Source organism: Melospiza melodia, chromosome 29 (assembly GCF_035770615.1).
Source record: "Melospiza melodia melodia isolate bMelMel2 chromosome 29, bMelMel2.pri, whole genome shotgun sequence".
NCBI classification, from domain to species: domain Eukaryota; kingdom Metazoa; phylum Chordata; class Aves; order Passeriformes; family Passerellidae; genus Melospiza; species Melospiza melodia.
Window position 1 is genome coordinate 1,854,803 of NC_086222.1, and position 18,672 is coordinate 1,873,474.

Here is an 18,672-nt window from a genome sequence, read left to right on the forward strand (position 1 = left end):
TACAGATATAACACAATGTAACACAATATAACACACATAACAATATAGCACACTTAGATATAAAACTGCAGTGAACACAACACAAAGACCCTTTCAAGAGTGCAAAGGCAAAGCAATTAAACACTAAAATACAAATTATTGTGCAGCACCACTCTGCATTTGAGTATAATCATTGCTCAGAACTCCCTTCACTTACTTTGCTTAATAAAAGATTTGAAAAAGAAAATTATTGATATCTGGCAGAGAAGCTGAAGGATGCAACCTAAAAAAGTCATAGTCCAGTCTCTGTGTGTTAAAAATGAAGTATACAATAAATGAAGAATTTAAAATCAGACAGGCTTCTTGGTCCAGGAAAATTCCTGAGGATTTTAGCACCAACTTCAAGAAATCCAAGATTTCACTTCCCATTACCAACATGCAGCACACACTGACATGGGCAGGTAAAACTCTGGGAATAAAGCTGCAGATAAATCCCATTATTGATGATTTTGCAGTAGGAAATTGGGAGTTTCCAGGCCAAGGCTGGAGCAGGGAATGCTGTGCCTTGTTTTGGTGGCAGTGAAGTTAGTGATTGTGGGATGGTGGAGACAATCAGCTAACTACACTGCCTGCAAACCAAGCACTTCTCCTGGAGTCATGGAATGCAAGCCTGCAATGAAAGAAAAAACTTTCAATTGTTATATTCATATTCTCCATCTCCTCAAATGCTCTTAAAATAATACAGAATTGGAAATAATGGAAAATATTGGTCATATCACCCTTATTCTGCTAAATTCCAAAGATGTACATTTATATTATTTGTATTTACATTATATTTATATTTATAGGCATATTGATATTTGAGATGTATTTCCATTATATGTAAATACATATATTACATCTATACCCAATATAAATTAGAGGTAAATATATATGTTAGATATATATTTCTATTCAATGTAAATATACATCTAATATACATATTTAGATAAATATAAACATACTATAAATTATATTTGTAGCTGTATTTATATTTCTATTCATATTTCTATTCATATTCACATTCTTATATAGTTTAAATACATTTATGTATAATATTTATATCTATATTTAGTATTTAGATTCCTCCCTGTTCCTTTCCCCAGGAGACATTTCCTGGCAGAATTCCTCTGGGCATGTTCCCATCTTTTCCCTGGGTTGTTCCCATCTTTTACCTGGGGATGTTCCCACCTTTTCTCGTGTGTTGCTTCCATCTTTTCTCCTGGGATGCTCCCATCTTCTCCCCTGGGATATTCCCATATTTTCCTTGGATTGCTCCCATCTTTTCTTCTGGGATATTCCCATCTTTTCACCTAGGGATGCTCCCATCTTTTCTCCTGGGTTGCTCCCATCTTTTCCCTGAGGATATTCCCACCTTTTCTCCTGGAATGTTCCCATCCTTTCCCCTGGGGCTCCTGGCTCGAATGTCCCCAGGCCAGCCCTGCCTGGGAGCTTTGTGTACTCCTGTCACCATGGCCACCCCTCCAGAGGGACATGGGGACAGCTCGGGTGGCCCCAGCCGTTGGAGCTTTGTTGCAGGAGAGGTTTCCATGGGCAAAGCCAACATGGGGAACACACCCAGAGTTCGGAATTTCCACCCAAACGGTCCCAGGGGAGGGTGAGCCCTGGTGGCACTGGTGGCAGTCCCAGCTGGTGGCCCTGGGGCTCCAGCCTGGTGTAATTCCCACCAGGAATCCCCAGAATCCCCAGAAGAGCTCAGAGGGGTGAGTGTCCTGTGCTGTGCCACCTCCTGCACCTCTCTCTTGGTTTTTGGGGTCTGCCCAGCCATTGGATCTCTTGGATCTGTCCAGCTCTGAAAATCATGGCACACACACACAGAGGAAGCAAACCCAGAAAATTTAAACACTTTCGGCAACAGCTCTTAGACCCCATAAAATAAACCCAGAGAGCTTTGCAGTCTTTCCTTTGTTGTTGAATTTTAGAACATCCTGGGTCGAAACCACTGGGGATTTTTAGGTTTATTTTATTACTTAAATCACTAAATCTTAAATCAAATTCTAGCAATATGGAGTACTCAAACCCTTACAGTTTTTGTGGTGGCGATCAGAATCAGCTTCTGGTTCACTCCAGTCCACAATAATTCTTTTTACACAGACTGCATGTCTTAAGTACAGGAGTATAAATTTGTAACCTCAAGTATGAGGTTTCTTCTGCCTCTGATTTAATCCATGGAATTGGTGCTTCTGGATGTGCCCGGGGGAGTGACCAAACAAATGCAAGCTGCTTTTCCCTCAGATTGTCACCAAGGATGCTTTTCCCCCTGGAAATCACTCAGCCTTCTTGATTTTTATACCAATATCTACAAACTGCAGCTGCTTACCTGGAGGATCTGCCTGCCTTCCATCACCCACAAAAATCAAACGCCGTGCAGAGGGGAGATTGCACTTGGCTTCTTTATTCCCATTATTTTTAATCCTTTAAAGCAGGAAAACTGCAAAAAAAAGTCCTGGAGGGTGGCTCCAGCCAGGGTGTGCTTGGGGGAGCAGTGTTTGCTCTGGGTTTGGGCTGCAGTTACTACAGAAACTGTGCCTGGGTCTGGCCCTGCCTGCCTCAAGCCTGGGCTTGCCTGCTGACCCAGGGACAGCTCATTTAATCTGGCTGAGAATGCTCCTGCCCGGCCGGGGGCCCATTTCAGCCCCACTCAAGCCTTTGGACACATTTTCCTGATTTCAGCTCTGGATCAGTCCCATGGATATCCAGGCACTGGTTTTTAGTGGTTTGGCTTTTTCTCCCTGTTCCTAGTAAGAATCAAAACAGCATCATGTTCCAAAAGGCACAAACATCTCCTCATTTATCTCCTGCCTCCTCTCAGTCAGAACACTTGGCTGTCCATGCTGGGTTTTGCTAAATCTGCTGGGATGAGAGGAATTCCTGCTTGGATGCAGCTGGGGATGAGGGGGAGGAGAGTTTGTTGGCTGCTCTTTCATGGCTGTGCCAGTTTTGGTTCAGGAATTCCTGGGGCTGAAATGGGGCAGGGTGAGGAGTGATGAGGAAATTCTGTGCTCCCCACCATGGCTGCTGCTGCTTTAGCTTGGGTAGCTCAAGAATAAAAGGAAATCAAAGGTGAGAGGAAGAGGTCGTGGCTTTTAATAGGTTAAAATCTGATATGGAGGGAAAGTGATGTGAAATCAAAGAAATCAGACTTAATATTCTGACTTGGCCAGAAAGACAAAATCATCCCTAGAGGAATCCCAATCTGTGAGTCTGGGATTGTCCAGGAAACCCAGAGTGGATTAAATGTACTGAGAAGAACTTAAAAATTAAAATTATGTGCATCACCCATCATTTTAAAGTGGCAAACCTTGCTCTTTGACATTTCCCTGGACACAATTTTGTCAGCTCAGAGAAGGAGCTGATGCAGGAATGAAGCCAAGGAGATTTGGGAATACCTTTGGAACAGGCTGGTAATTAATCCAACACCTGCAGCTCCTGCACACCTGAGGGCTCTTACAACCCCCAGCTCCACATGATTCCTGTTCCATAAAAACCTGACCCAGCCCTGCCAGGGAAAGGGGGAGGGAAACTCTGGCTGTTGGGGTTGCTCCTGTGTGGCTGAGCCAGGGCCCTGGGGGCTTTTATCTGGGTTTTTTGGTGCTTCTTCAAGCTGTTTGTGAAGGTTATCTCAAGTTTCTACTGTCTCTGCTGTGAAAAGGTGATATTTTTGGTGTTTTTTTTTACATTAAAAGCTCTCTAATTGTAAGACCTGCTGCTTGTAATGTATGTGACAAATAAGAACTACTGTATCTTAAATTCTTTTTTGATTTTCTCGATTTGCTTAGTGCAGGTATCTTCTAGTAATGCATTAGAGTGGTTTTAATATCCCAAACTAAATTTAATCCTCTGTTTGGCGCTCAGGCTTACCCAGGCCCGTTCTATCCTGGCTTGTGTGGATTTTGCACCAGTTTTGAACTGATTTTGCATCAGTTTTTCTCTGCTGTGAAAAGGTGATATTTTTGGTCTTTTTTACATTAAAAGCTCTCTCTAGTAAAGTCTACTGCTTGTAATATATATGACAAATAAGAAGTTTTATGTCTTAAACTCTTTTTCTCTATTCTCTCTTAACTTGCTTAGTGTAGGTACCTTCTAGTAATGCATTAGAGCAATTTTAATATCCCAAACTAAATTTAAATCTCTGCTTGGCAGTCAGGCTTTTCTCTCCTGGCTTGTGTGGATTTTGCAGCATCAGTTTTTGGAAGCTGATTGTGCCTTAATGTTATTAAATCTCTGCTGTGCTGTTCCATCCCTGCTCCAGCACCTCCTGTGCTCCAACTGAAGATGAAAGATGAAATTGCTGCCACGGTTTTCTTCATCACCAAGCTGGTGAAGAGGGAGGACAGGCTGAGCAAGCACAAAATGGAGAAGTTTGCAGCCAAGCTGACCACGCTGCTGTTTGAGAAGTACAAAAATCACTGGTACCTGGACAACCCCTCCCGAGGCCAGGCCTTCAGGTGAGAGGGGCTCAGGTTGGCATCCAGGAGGCCTCAAAGTGAAATAAATAATGCAGAGGGAACCACCAGGATACCCCTTAAGCTTGAAGGAAAAATTAATGACCCCTCCCGAGGCCGGGCCTTCAGGTGAGAGGGGCTCAGGTTGGCATCCAAGAGGCCTCAAAGTGAAATAAATAATGCAGAGGGAACCACCAGGATAGCCCTTAAGCTTGAAGGAAAAATTAATGAATTGGTGAAAATTACTTTGGTTTTTTTTTAACCTGTAAATGTGTGATTAGAGGTGTAAAACTGAGGTGGAAATCTTTTATTTTACCTGTAAACGTGGCATTAGAGAGTTGAGGTGGAATTTTTTTTTTTTTTTACCTGTAAGCATGTGATTAGAAAACTGAGGTGGGAATATTTTTTACCTGTGAATGTGTGATTAGAGGTGGAAAACTGAGGTGGAATTTTTTTTTTTTTTTTTAACCTGTAAATGCGGGATCAGAGAACTGAGGTGGAAATGGGTTTTTTACCTCTAGATGTGGGAGTAGAGGACTGAGACACTTATCGTAAGACTTTCACCTCAGGTAGCCCCTGACTCCTCGGATGCAGAATTCAGGTGGTCTTACAGTGACTTTTGGGACGGTTTTGTTTTAAACACTCAAAGCAGGGACTTGCCTCATTGATGAGAGCTAAAATCAAATTCTGTTTGGGCTGATAAATCAGCTTGTGAGGCCGAATTTCCGTTTGGGGCTCCGAGTGAGAGCCTGCATCAACAAGCTAAAAGTGCTGGGACAACTTACTGAGCTTTTGGGCGTGCTCTGCGCGATTAGACCCTGCAGGGCTGCAGTGGCACCCCCAGTGACACCTGCGCTGTCCCCAGGTGCATCAGGATCAACAGGCAGCGGGCCCGGGAGCCGCTGCTGGAGCAGGCGTGCGCGCAGAGCGACGTGGCCTTCGAGCTGCTGGGGCTGCCCGAGGAGATGACGCTGTGGGTGGATCCCTTCCAGGTGTGCTGCAGGTGAGCTCCAGGGCATGCCTCGGTGCTGGGCTTGTGGGGAACGATGGGCCCGACTCGGTGTTCTCAGAAAGCTAATTTGTTATTTAATAATACTGGATTATACTCTATTAAATTACAGTATGCTATAATATTTATAGTATACTATATGCTATATATAGTATACTATAATATAGTATAGTGTACAGCATATAGCATGCTATACTATAATGTAATATAGCATATATTAAATTATATGATATATAATATATAAATATATAGCTACAACACATTTTTATGTATTTATAATAATATAAATATAAAAATGCATAAAGTATATAATATATAGTATAGCACACTGTTACATTAGATGATATATTATTTATTAAATATATATTATATATTAAATTATATTATACATAGTATATATGGGTATATAGTATATATGTGTATATAATATGTATATTATATGTATATGTAATATATACATAAAATATATATGTATAAATATGTATTTAATATATACTTCATATATTGTAGGTGTTATATAATATGTGTTCTATATAATATATAGGTATCTATTAAATATATTTAGTATATAAAATATATATATAAATACATGTTATATATTGAATTATATTAAATACTAAACTATACTAAAGAGCGCAGGATACTTACAGAATGCTAAAAAGATGATAACAAATGACTCTCTCCAGTCTTGACACAGCCTGGCACTGGTTGGCCATTGAGTTAAAACAACTCACAGTAAAAACTAATGAAACGATCTTCAAACGCATTCCAAAGCAGCAAAACACAGGAGAAGCAATCAGATAATTGTTTTTGCTCTGAGGCTTCTCAGCCTCCCAGGAGGAAAATCCTGGCCAAGGGATTTTTCAGCAGTGCCTTTGTCAGTGCCAGCTCGCTCAGGTGAGCCCTTGCAGGTACGGCGAGAGGAGCCGGCCCTTCACCGTGGCACACTTTGGTGGCGAGGAGAACCCCGAGCTGCCGCAGCAGATCAGCCTGGCCGTGGGCAGGGCAGCCCTGGACTATCACTCCAGCAGCTCCTCGGACGAGGAGAGCTTCAGCAGGGAGCCCAGAGCCATCCCCACCGTCAGCAACCCCAACAGCATCTACCAGGTGAGCCGGGGCTCTGCGGGAGCTCCTCACCCTCAAATCCCTCCAGAGGGGCTCTGGCAGGTGGGGTCAGCTCTTCTCCCAGGGACGGGATGGGAGCAAACAGCCCTGGGCTGCTCCAGGGGAGGTTCAGGTGTGATTTCATCCCTGGAAGGGTTTTCCAGCCCTGGCAGGTGGTGTCACTGTCCCATAAAAGTTGGTTTTAAGTGTCGCACTTGTCGATGCTTGTGAAACAAAGTTTGGGAGTTGTGGCCCTATTTCTTTCTAATTAATTCTCATTATACCACTCCATGTGTATTAACTGTTTGAAGAATGGAATTGTTCCCTGGGGTGGTGACCAGTCCTGATGGAGTCACCATCCCTGGAGGGGTTTAAAGGATGTGGCACTTGGGGACACAGCTTAGGGCACAGCTGGGTTTGTCCTTGGAAGGCTTTCCCAGCCTCATGGTGCTGTGGGTGGGATGAGCAGTGTATGAACTGTTTGAAGCATGGAATTTTTTCCATGGGGTGATGACCAGCCCTGATGGTGTCACCTGGAGGATGTGCTTAAAGGATGTGGCCCTTGGGGACACAGCTTAGGGGACAGCTGAGCTTGTCCTTGGAAGGCTTTCCCAGCCTCAGTGGTGCTGTGGGTGGGATGAACTTTGGGATAAGCAGTGTATGAGCTGTTTGAAGAACTGAATTGTTCCATGGGGACCAGCCGTGATGGTGTCACCTGGAAGGGTTTACAATTTGTGGCACGTGGGCACAGCTGGGCTTGTCCTTGGAGGGTTTTCCCAGCCCCATTGGTGCTCTGGGGTGGGATGAGCTTTGGGAGCAGGCAGCAATGACGGCCCAGCTTCCTCAGGAAGGCGCAGGGTGGGACTGGGGTGTCCTGGCTGCTCCCCCTCCTTCCCCAGCACACTTTAACCTTGCTTTTCCCCATTTTTGCCGCCCAGTTCGGTGACTTCTGCCCGGCTCCCTGGTGGCAGTACCTGCACAGGAAGCCCCACGTGGCCGAGGGCTCCCACCTTGGCCAGCACAGGGGCTACAGGAGCTACAGACCCACGGCCACCTTCGCTGGCCCCCGGGTGGACAGGTACCACTGGATCAACACCAAGAGGTAGAGCCCGGGCTCCCCGGGGACTTTGGAGCCCTGATTTTGTGAGGGGGCGAAGGCTGGCACTGCAAAACCTCATAAAAACAGCACTTCCTGTCTGATCCCTGGCTCTGACTCTGTATTTGTGAATATTTTTGGGGGATTTTTTGGTTTTTTCCCCCCTCCAGGGTTTTAAATGTTTTTAACTGATGTTAACATAAGATTGAAGATGTAATGCGATGCTCTGCTTGTGAGTTAAAAAGGAAATACATAAATCAATAAATCTGCTGATGTTTTTTTATCAAAGCCAGCTGCTGGTGGTGCCTTGAAGGGTGTTCAGGAGCTTTTTTGGTGGAAACACCAGCAGGTGAAGGAGGATAAAACACCCCCGAGCTGCTTTGAAAAACACTTTGCTTCCTCCTGGCAGAGGTGTCGGGAGCCAAGACCTAAATATCACCAGCAGAAGTGTCTGGGGTATTAAATAACTCACAAAAATATTTAAATTCTGCTGTGCCCCCATGAGTTTTATATTTATAGGGGTAAAAAAAAAGGGTTTTGAGTGACTTTGCTCTTCCCTCACTTGTTTATCTACACTGGAGGCTGAGCTGATATTGGGAAATAGTGAATATTTCATGTTTTGGGGTTTGGCTCTGGAATTTGGGAGGACAGATGGGTTCCCCAGGTTGAAGAGCAGGAATGGCCTGGACAGGGCATTCCTGGGTGGGTGGTGGCACAGAGCTGAATAAAGTGACTTCAGAAGTTGCTTCAATGGTGGAAAATATTAATTTCTTGCACTTTAAGTATAATTAAACAGCTATAATTAACCCAAGTAACCGCATCTGCAGTTTTTGCTGTGTCATAAAATCAGAAAACTGCAGCTCTCAGCTGCAGGGGCCTCAGAGCACCTCATGGAGTGATGCATTAGTTGAAAGAATAATTTATTTCACACCAGGAATTGAGTGGTTCTATTTTCTGCTCCTGTTCCTGGAAACTCTGAGTCGGGGCTTTTGCAGCAATATTTCTTCTCAGCACTTGGATGTGGCCAGAAATGCCATTTCCTGCAGCCAAAGTCGTGTCACTTCAATCCCTGCACTGCTCTGCCTCCTGATTTAGTGAGCCTTTGGGAAGGAGAGGAGAAACACACTGGAATTCAGCAGAAATGGAGATTTCCTTTGGGTTGGACACACTGGAATTCAGGCAAAAATAGAGATTTCCTTTGGGTTGCAGTGTTGGGAAGGATGAAAGTTTGACAAGAAAGTCTCACAGATATTTATGCCTAGCAGAAAGATTTTTTGAATGGAGACTCTGAAGAAGGAACAGAAATAAAAGCAAGTTTTGATACAGAAGAAAAGAATTGCTGAGCCAGTCTCACTGGATAACCAAGGAGGCAAAGGGCGTGTTGGTCAGAAGGGTTTTTATGGCTTAGAGCAAAGGATAAACCCACCCCAAACGAGAAGATGTTTTTACCAAACACAAAGATAGCACAGGCAAACAAGGCAGCAAAGGTGGCAGGTCCAAAAAAGAATTTTCTATTGCAAGAAAACTGAAAAACAACTTCTGGCTTAAACTGTAATGTACAAACTATGAGTGACTGGAGAACAGTGACATGAATATGGAAATTACAGCAGTTGTGATAGGCTAGAGATAAAAGTTAAGGGATAGATTGGTTCTAATGTATGAAGATGCTCAGCAAAGAAAAGTAAATAATGCACTGTGACCAAAAGAGAAGTATATAATGAATTTGTAACCAAAAGAGAGGTATAGGATTCTTTTATATTTATATTATTTTATATAGATTTTTAACCTAAACTTGGGCTCTCCAGGCCTGCCTGCAGCTGGAGCTGACAGCTGTGGGCACAGCTCTGTCACCCTGGACTGCTGTGACACCTTGGATACAGTAAACTGCATTTTGGGGTAAACTGCATTTTATAATAAACTCAATTTTATAATAAACTGCATTTTGAGGAGCTTGCTGGAGTCCCACATCCTTCATTCCAGCTCTCACAGGGAGTTTGGAGCCTCACACCTTCCTGCCCTGGGCTATTTCCTCTTCCAAAGCATTTATTTGTTTCGCCAAGCTCTCCTTCTCCAGGCTGGTGATTTCCAGGTAATAAGAGAGCAAATCCTCGTTGCCTTTGCTGTTTAAGAACTGCTCCTCATCCTCTGCGATCTGCAGCAGCTCCTGGGTCAGAGCATCCACTTTGTCCTCCAGCTCTGAAGGGGACAAGGAATTGACAATTTCCTCTCCAGGGCTAAAAAAAATACCAGGGAGAAATTTAAATGGGGAGAGAAGAAATGGCAGCATGTATTAAAGTTTCATCCTCACAGGATGAAAGGCAAATTTCACTGTACAAGGTAGCGAAATAATGAGATTAAACAGTAAATAATGGGAAATTCTGCTCACTGTGCCCTCTGCGCAAGGCTGTGCCTTCCACTGCTCAGGACGTGAAGGAAATTCTGGTTTTTCTTCATCAGCCACTTGTTGTGTGATTCTGCTGCAAGAACAGCAGAATTTAAATTAATTAATTTAATTAGATTATTTACTGCAAAAAAATTGCTTTTCTTTTTGTCCCAGAAGCAACACTGCAATATGAGTGGATAAAACACTTTTATTTTATTGAGTGTACATTATATATTTTATTTATTTTTTTGAGCATTTCTCATATTTATTTTAATCTTTTTCAATGAATCCCTGTTGATGCACTGTGAATTATTATAAAGAGAATGAAGGAAATGTCTAAAACTTTCCTTTTCTTAGAGAAACCAATCATCATCAAAGTGTGGAAAAGTGGCATTTAGAGCTGGTGAGCAGCACTAAAATTTTACTTTTCTTAGAGAATCTAATCATAAAGGAGGTATGGAAACCCAGAAATGTTCTTTTATTAAACAATCCCTCTCTCACTGTGGTTTTTGAGTAAATATTTCTGGCACGGGGAATTTTGTAGGCAAGGTGAAATGGTGGTGGGAAAAGAAAGAAAAGTCAGAATTATTTCAGTTTTTATTTACCCTGCAGAGGGGATGCTGCGAGCTCATCCCACCCCAAACTGGGGTGAATTTTCCCCAATTTAATTTGCTCATCAAGCCCAAGGAGATCCTCAACAAAACGGGACCAAAATCTGATTTGTGGGAGAACCTTGTGGGTTTTAAGCTGAAATAATAAAGGAATAAAATAAAGGGGAGTGGAAGTGCTTTTCTCTCTGTCTTACCTGGGCTCTCGGGTGATAAATTGAATTTTCTGTTTTCCTGCAGCAGCTGGAGCACGGACTGGAGCAGCGGGATCAGTTTTTGGGGGATGAATTCCCGTGGATCATTTGGGATTTCACTGATGCCACGAAACCTGGGGCTCCCAAATGCCCGAGGGGACCCCGACAGAGGCACCTGGAACAGCACAGGGGCGCTCTGGTTTATAATCTTTTACAACCTTTTACATTTATAAAAACATTATTTATGATATTTATATTATTTAAATTTATTAAAATATTATAATATTTATAATCTTTTAAATTATCAATTAAACCTCCTGGCATCCCCTGCCTTTTCGTGTAAAACTTAAATTACAGATTTGTCCCAAACCAAATGAACCCTGCAGCAATTTCAAAGCCTTTTCCAGTGGTTGTTGTTCCAAACTCTCAGATTTTTTTCACCCTCCAAGTTATTATTCGAATATTGCAAATATGATTTGAATATTGCCTTATGTTTAACGCCTTTCTCACGTAAAGTTTTTGTTATTTTGCAGGTTTTGGGTGTCACCTCTTGTTTATGGACAATGTTTTGCACCTTATAAAATATTAAATATCTCCTGCACTAACAGTGACATTTTACGTGGCTGTGCCTGAAGTTTCTAGAAGGGAATGCAATTTATTCCATGTGTAAAGTTAATTCACCATTTCATGTGTAAATTCTATTTGTTATTGCATGTATAATTTCAATTCACCTTTGCATGTATAAATATAAATCACCATTCTATGTATAAATTCAATTTGTTATTCCATATATACATTCAATTCACCATTCCATGGGTAAATTCAATTTGTTATTCCGTGTGTAAATTCAGTTTATTTTTCCATGTATAATTTCAACTCACCATTCCATGTATAAATTAATTTTTTTTTTGTTATTCCATGTATAAATTTAATTCACTATTCCACATGTAAATTCAACTTGTTATTCCATGTATAAATTCAACTCACCATTCCATGTATAAATTCAATTTATTCCCTGTATAAATTCAAGCTGTTATTCCATGTAAAATTCAATTTACTGGTCCATGTATCAATTCCATTTGTAATTCCATGTGTAAATATTCAACTTGTTATTCCATGTGTAAATTCAACTTTTTTTTATTTCATGTGTAAATTTAATTCACCATTCCATGTGTGAATTCAATTTTTTTGTTATTTCATGTATAAATTGAATTCACCATTCCATGTGTAAATTCGGCTTGTTATTCCATATTTAAATTCAATTTATTCCATGTATAGATTCAATTTATTCCATGTATAAATTCAATTTATTCCATGTATAAATTAAATGTTATTCCATGTAAAATTCCATTTATTCCACCTCCAACTCCTGCTGAGCTCTACCTGCTCTTGGGCCTCTGTGCTCTCTTCCTCCTCCTCCTCCTCCTCTTCCTCCCCCTTTGCTGGGGTGCTCAGAGCCTTCAGCCAAAGGTTCTTCAGCAAGGAGATTTCATTCATCGCCCTGTGATACACAGCTCTCACCTGAGGCACGAAACAAAAAGAAAAGAAATAAAAATGAATAAATAAATTCAATTAAAAACTGATTTTAGGAGTGAAGGATAATTTGGAGCTGGTGAAATTTTCCTTTTTTACTAAACCCCAAACTGGGGACAATTTTTGGTATAAATACATCAATGTCAGCTTGGGGAATGATGATTTTTCCACATTATTTATTATTTAATTATTTCTATGTAATTTTTAATAATAAAATTATTTCTTTATTATTTATTTACAAATGCTCACTGTGATCCAGCTCCCTCTATTGTCTTTAAAACCTCACCTGGATTTCCCAAAGTGCCACAGGTGGACTCAGATTTGGGCTGTGAAATGCTCTCCTATTGATTTCAGCAGCAAAATGAATATATTTACAATAAAATTTAAATAAAAATTAAAAAAATGATTACTATAAAATTTAAATAATAAAACTTAAATAACCTACTCATCCAGTGATTAATTCATCTCTCCTCAGCTTAACCTGCAGCTCTTCAGTGCAGAAAATTCAATATTTTTCATTTTATAGATAAAAAGTCAAAGCTGGAAGCTGAATTCACTTTCCAAAAATTGTCAGTTCAATACCAAGAGAAAAAAATTCAAGAAAAATCAAAATATTTTATCTTAAAACTCTTCTTCCCACTTTTAGAAAATAAAAATGAGGACAGGTTTATTTAAAGAGATGGAAATTGAAATAAAGATTCTACACAGAAATAGAAAAAAATACTGAATTTTATGTTTTTCTACATGAAAAGCAGCAGCAAAAAATTAATTAATTATTGATAAATTTAATTTTTATTTAAAATAAGAATTTTTACCTCTTCTTTGAAGTGGCCCAGGGTGGTGGTGACAGATTGGGATTGCCTGAGCAGCAGCTCAAAGAAAATTTTGGTGTTAAAATCCTCCAGGTCCATTTGTTCCTCCCAGGGCTGCCCCCTCCTGGGGCAACAGGCTGGAAATAGGAATTTCATTAATTTTGATTCATTAATTTAATTACTTTCTATTAATTTTATTTATCTTTTATTAGTTTTAGGGTAGTTCTGAACACAAAATGCTGAATTCAGCAGCCTGAACTCAGAATTTGGGTTCCAGTCCGTGCAGAACCCCCTGGGTTTGGGGATTTTGGGGATTTTTTTGTGTTTTAGGATTTTTTAGGGTTTTTAAGGGTTTTAGGGGGTTTGGGGTTTTTAGGGGTTTTAGGGTTTTTTTTTTGGTTTTTAGGGTTTTTGGGGTTTTAGGATTTTTTTTTTTGGCTTTTAGGCCTTTTAGGTTGTGATTGGTTTTCAGGGGTGTTTTGGGGTTTTTATTTTTTTTGGGTTTTTTAGGGATTTTTGGGTTTTTTTAGGATTTTTTTGGGGGGTTTAGGGTTTTTTTTTGGGTTTTAGGGATTTTTTTAGGGGGGGTTAAGGGATTTTTTGGGGGGGGGTTAGAGATCTTTTTGGGGGTTTTAGGGATTTTTTTAGGGGGGGTTTAGAGATCTTTTTGGGGGGGTTTAGGGATGTTTTTAGGGGTTTTTAGGGTTTTTTTTGGGGGGCGGTTGGGGATTTTTTGGGGGTTTTTAAAGGGATATTTTTGGGGGGTTTTAGGTTCTTTTTGGAGGGGGTTTAGGGTTTTTTTTGGGGGGGTTTTTTAGGGATCTTTCTGGGGGGTTTTCAGGGATCTTTTTGGGGGTTTTTAGTTTTTTTTTTTGGGGGGGGTTTAGGGATTTTTTGGGGGAGGGTTTAGGGGTTTTTTGGGGGGGTTTTTAGGGATCTTTTTGGGGGGTTTTTAGGGATCTTTTTGGGGGTTTAAGGAATTTTTTAGGGGGGGTTAAGGGATCTTTTGGGGTTTTTTTGGGGGGGAGGTTTTAGGGGGTTTTTAGGGATCTTTTGGGGGGGTTTTAGGGTTTTTTTTTGGGGGGGGGTTAGGGATTTTTTGGGGGGAGGTTTTAGGGGTTTTTTAGGGGGCTTTTAGGGATTTTGGGGGGGTTTAGGGCTTTTTTTTGGGTGGGGGGGTTTAGGGAGCTTTTGGGGGTTTTTTAAAGGGATTTTTTGGGGTTTTTTTAAAGGGATTTTTTGGGATATTTTTAAAGGGATTTTTGGGGGGGTTTTAGGGTTTTTTTTTGGGGGGGTTAGGGATTTTTTGGGGGGGAGGTTTTAGGGGTTTTTTAGGGGGCTTTTAGGGATTTTGGGGGGTTTAGGGCTTTTTTTGGGTGGGGGGGGTTTAGGGAGCTTTTGGGGGGTTTTTTAAAGGGATTTTTTTGGGGGTTTTTTAAAGGGATTTTTGGTTTTTTTTTTAAAGGGATTTTTTGGGCGTTTTTAGGGATTTTTTGGGGGTTTTTTAAAGGGAATTTCTGGGGGTTTTTAGGGATTTTTTGGGTTTTTTTTTTTTAAAGGGATTTTTTGGGTTTTTTTTTTTTTAGGATTTTTTTTCATCTTTTAGGGTTTTTGCTGCCTGACCTGTCCCCGCAGCCCCGCAGGGTTTCCTCACAGAAAGCACGGCCGGAACCGAGCAGGGAAATCCGGCCAGGCTGGAGCGGAGCTGCCGCCGGCGGAACGCGGGGCCGGGGAGAGCCCGCGGGGCCCAGCCCGGCCCCCGGCACAGCCGCTGCAAACGCAAATGAAATTCCATCAACCAAAGTCAAATAAACTAAAAAAATCCCTAAAAAAAATTTAAATAAATTAAAAGTCACACAGCTCAAACTAAAATTCACAAAAATTCAAAATGTGCGTCACCAAAATTCAAGATAAAATTCAAAATGTTCTGAATAAAAAGCCCCGCAGCATTCAAAATAAAATTCACAGAACTCAGTTTCGCAAAATTCAAACTAAAATGCGCAACATTCAAAATAAAGTTATTAAAAATATAATTAAAATTTAATATAACATATATTACATATAACATATAACATATAACATATATAAGATATAACATATAACATATATAAGATATAACATATAACATATATAAGATATAACATATATTACATATAACATATATAACATATAAGATATAAGATATAACATATATAACATATAACATATAACATTCAAACTAAAAGTCACAAAATTAAAGTCACAAAAATTCAATTATTTATTATTGTAAAAAACATTACAATAAAAGGCACAAAAATGCAAAATAAAATCACAAAAATTCGAAATAAAAATCACAAAAAATTCAAACTAAAAATCACAAAAAATTCCATTATTTATTTATTATTATAAAAATATTAACATAAAATTTTTAAAATGAGAATCACAAAAATACAAAACAAAATTAACAAAAAATCGATCTCAAAGCCACCAACATTCGAATGAAAACTAACAAAAATTCAAAATAAAAGTCGCAAAAATTCGAATAAAAATCAGAAAAATTCGAAATAAAAGGCACAAAAATTCAAAATAAAATTGATAAAAATTCAAAATAAAATTGGAAAAAATTAGAAATAAAAGGCAAAAAAATTCGAAATAAAATTGAAAAAATTCGAAATAAAATTGACAAAAATTCAAAACAAAATTGGCAAAAATTCAAAATCAAATCACCAAAAAAAAAAAAGAAAATAACAGGCACAAAAATTCAAAATAAAATTGACAAAAATTCGAAACAAAATTGACAAAAATTCAAAATAAAATCACCCAAAAAATGAACATAAAAGGCACAAAAACTCAAGCTAAAATTGACCAAGACCCTCTGAGCGATTAAGAGGAATTATTAACACGACTCCAGGAGTTATCGCCGTTCCCGCACTCACCGCCATGGCCAGGCCGCCCCCCAGCAGCAGCCCCAGCCCCGCGGCCGCCGCCCCCAGCGCCGCCCGCCCCGGGCGCAGCCGCAGCCGCCGGGCCCGGGCGATGCCCGCGGGCACCGCGAACCGGGGCCGGCAGGGCAGGAACGGCCCCTCCTGCGGGCACCGAGCGCCCGCGGGCAGCGCCCGCACCACCTGCAGGAGACACAAAATTGCGTTCGTGATTATTGTTTAAATTCGCTTCTGGCGCCTGTCCAACCTGCAGGGATTGCCCCGTTTTCCCCTGACAGAAACGATCTCCCATTTGTTTCAGGCTGTTTTTGCAGTCCCTAAACTCTCATCTGGAGCATGAAGTTCTTCTCCAAGAGGGGAATTATAAATAAAAAATTTAGATTTTCTGAGTGAAAAGCCAGAAATCGAGTGTGTCCCCCAATGGCATCACCCTCACGTACTGCATGGCGACACAAAATTAGATTTAATGTTATTGAAATTCGTGTTTGCGCTTGCGCTGTCCAACCTGCGGGAATTTCTTCATTCCTCCCACTTATTCCATGCTCACTGCTGCTTGTGCAGCTTCTAAACTCTCATCTGGAGCACAAAATTCTCCTACAAGAGGGAAATTATGAATAAAATTTTAGATTTTCTGAGTGAAAAGCCAGAAATCGAGTTAGGATGTGTGTCCCCCCCAATGGCATCATCCTCATGTACTGCATGGAGACACAAAATTGGATTTATTGTTATTTAAATTTGCACTTTGCGCTGTCCAACCTGCAGGAATTTCTTCATTCCTCCCATTTATTCCATGCTCACTGCTGCTTGTGCAGCTTCTAAACTCTCATCTGGAGCATGAAGTTCTTCTCCAAGAGGGAAATTATAAATAAAAAAATTCAGATTTTCTGGCTACAAATCCAGAAATCCAGTTAGGCTTTGTGTCCCCCCCAATGGCATCACCCTCACGTACTGCACGAAGACACAAAATTAGATTTGTTATTATTATTTAAATTGCACTTTGCGCTGTCCAACTTGCAGGAATTTCTTCATTCCTCCCATTTATTCCGTGCTTGCTGCTGCTTGTGCAGCTTCTCAACTCTCATCTGGAGCACAAAATTCTTCTACAAAAGGGAAATTATACATAAAAAATTTAGATTTTCTGAGTGAAAAGCCAGAAATCCAGTTAGGCTTTGTGTCCCCCGCAATGGCATCACCCTCAGGTACTGCATGGAGACACAAAATTATATTTAGAATTATTTAAATTCATTTTTGGCACTTACACTGTCCAATTTGCATGAATTGCCCCATTTTCCCCAATAAAAAGATGCTCACTGTTGTTTTTGCAGCTTCCAAACTTCCAAGAGGGCAATTTTAAATAAAATATTAAGATTTTCTGGGTACAAAGCCAGAAATCCAGTTAAGGTTTTGTGTCCCCCCCACTGAGGTACTGTTTGAAAACATAAATTCATATTTATAATCATTTAAATTAATTTTTTTTGCCCTTACCTTATCCAATTTGCAGGAATTTATTCATTTCTCCCATTTATTTCTCTGCTACAAAAAGATGCTCACTGCTATTTCTGCAGCTTCCAATCTTTCACCTGGACCATAAAATGCTTTCTGTGCTTTCTAATTCCACGTACAACTTTATAAATGACAATTATAATTTATAATTTGGGGGATTATAAATAAAAATCAGGATTTTCTGGGTGCTGACCATCCTCTTGTGCTTGTTGCTGCTCAGCTGGAGCACGTAGGTGCCGGGGGCCTGGAACTGGAAAAGGAACAGGAGGAATTTCTGGGAATTTCGGGGAATTTCTCTGATTTCCTCCCTCAGCATCCGGAAATCTCCCCAGTCAAACTCTGCATTTGTGTTGAACAGGTTGTCTCTAGGAGGGAAAATACAAAAAAAAAAAAAAAATCCTGTTATTTGTATTATTTTAATAAAATAAATCTGATAAATGGGTGGAGATTTATAAATTCAGGGTTGTTATTACATGTGTAAATGTATAAATTCAATTCACCATTCCGTGTGTAAATTCAATTTGTTATTCCATGTGTAAATTCAATTCACCATTCCGTGTGTAAATTCAATTTGTTATTCCATGTGTAAATTCAATTCACCATCCCAGTATTATTTCAATTCACCATTCCAGTATAAATTCCATTTGTTGTTCCAGGTATAAATTCAATTTATGATTCCATGTGTAAACTCAATTTTTTATTCCATGTACAAATTCCATTTGTTGTTCCATGTATAAATTAATGGCTGACATAAAATGAGCTGAGATGTTTTATGGTTTTGGCTGTACTCACACATCATAAAGGGAGGAAATGCTCTGGGGTGATGAGGAATAAATAAATGTGAATTTCTTAATGAGGAATAAGTAACTGTGAATTTCTAATTATTTAAACACTGTGTTTCCTACTGTACACAGCCCTCTGTGAAAAATACACAGAATTATGTTTAAAAATGAGAATTTTCCTGTTCCTTGTTGTGTTTCCTTTCAATTCTCTTTTGGAATAAGGTGCAGAATTTCTGGTGGCTG

General features: G+C 40.1%; 2 protein-coding genes across 3 annotated transcripts; one reads left to right on the forward strand and one right to left on the reverse strand.

Annotated features, from left to right (window-relative positions):
* Positions 1 to 4,314: 4,314 nt before the first annotated feature.
* BTG4 (BTG anti-proliferation factor 4) lies at positions 4,315 to 7,703 on the forward strand. Its single transcript, XM_063178473.1, has 4 exons — positions 4,315 to 4,487; positions 5,350 to 5,487; positions 6,405 to 6,600; positions 7,536 to 7,703. Exons 1-4 carry the CDS (start codon positions 4,315 to 4,317, stop codon positions 7,701 to 7,703), a joined length of 675 nt encoding a protein of 224 aa, XP_063034543.1.
* Positions 7,704 to 9,238: 1,535 nt separating this feature from the next.
* Positions 9,239 to 14,938, reverse strand: LOC134430642 (uncharacterized). Of its 2 annotated transcripts, none has more exons than XM_063178460.1 (6): positions 14,847 to 14,938; positions 13,227 to 13,360; positions 12,262 to 12,399; positions 10,882 to 11,053; positions 10,080 to 10,167; positions 9,239 to 9,927 (listed from the first exon to the last, which is right to left on the reverse strand). In XM_063178460.1, the coding sequence occupies exons 2-6, from the start codon at positions 13,320 to 13,322 to the stop codon at positions 9,696 to 9,698; spliced, it is 726 nt and encodes a 241-aa protein (XP_063034530.1). In that variant the 5' UTR covers positions 13,323 to 13,360; positions 14,847 to 14,938; the 3' UTR covers positions 9,239 to 9,695. The 2 variants fall into 2 exon arrangements, with proteins under 2 accessions (XP_063034530.1, XP_063034529.1); XM_063178459.1 differs by having other exon boundaries at positions 10,080 to 10,170.
* Between the last annotated feature and the right edge of the window lie 3,734 nt (positions 14,939 to 18,672).

Coding starts and splice junctions, on each gene's coding strand:
- BTG4 (XM_063178473.1), top strand. CDS start 4,315: ATGAAAGATGAAATTGCTGCCACGGTTTTCTTCATCACCAAGCTGGTG. Junction 5,488..6,404: donor CCCTTCCAGGTGTGCTGCAG/GTGAGCTCCAGG, acceptor GAGCCCTTGCAG/GTACGGCGAGAGGAGCCGGC. Junction 6,601..7,535: donor ACCCCAACAGCATCTACCAG/GTGAGCCGGGGC, acceptor TTTGCCGCCCAG/TTCGGTGACTTCTGCCCGGC.
- LOC134430642 (XM_063178459.1), bottom strand. CDS start 13,322: ATGGACCTGGAGGATTTTAACACCAAAATTTTCTTTGAGCTGCTGCTC. Junction 12,400..13,226: donor TGGGCCACTTCAAAGAAGAG/GTAAAAATTCTT, acceptor TTCGTGCCTCAG/GTGAGAGCTGTGTATCACAG. Junction 11,054..12,261: donor GCACAGAGGCCCAAGAGCAG/GTAGAGCTCAGC, acceptor GTGCTGTTCCAG/GTGCCTCTGTCGGGGTCCCC.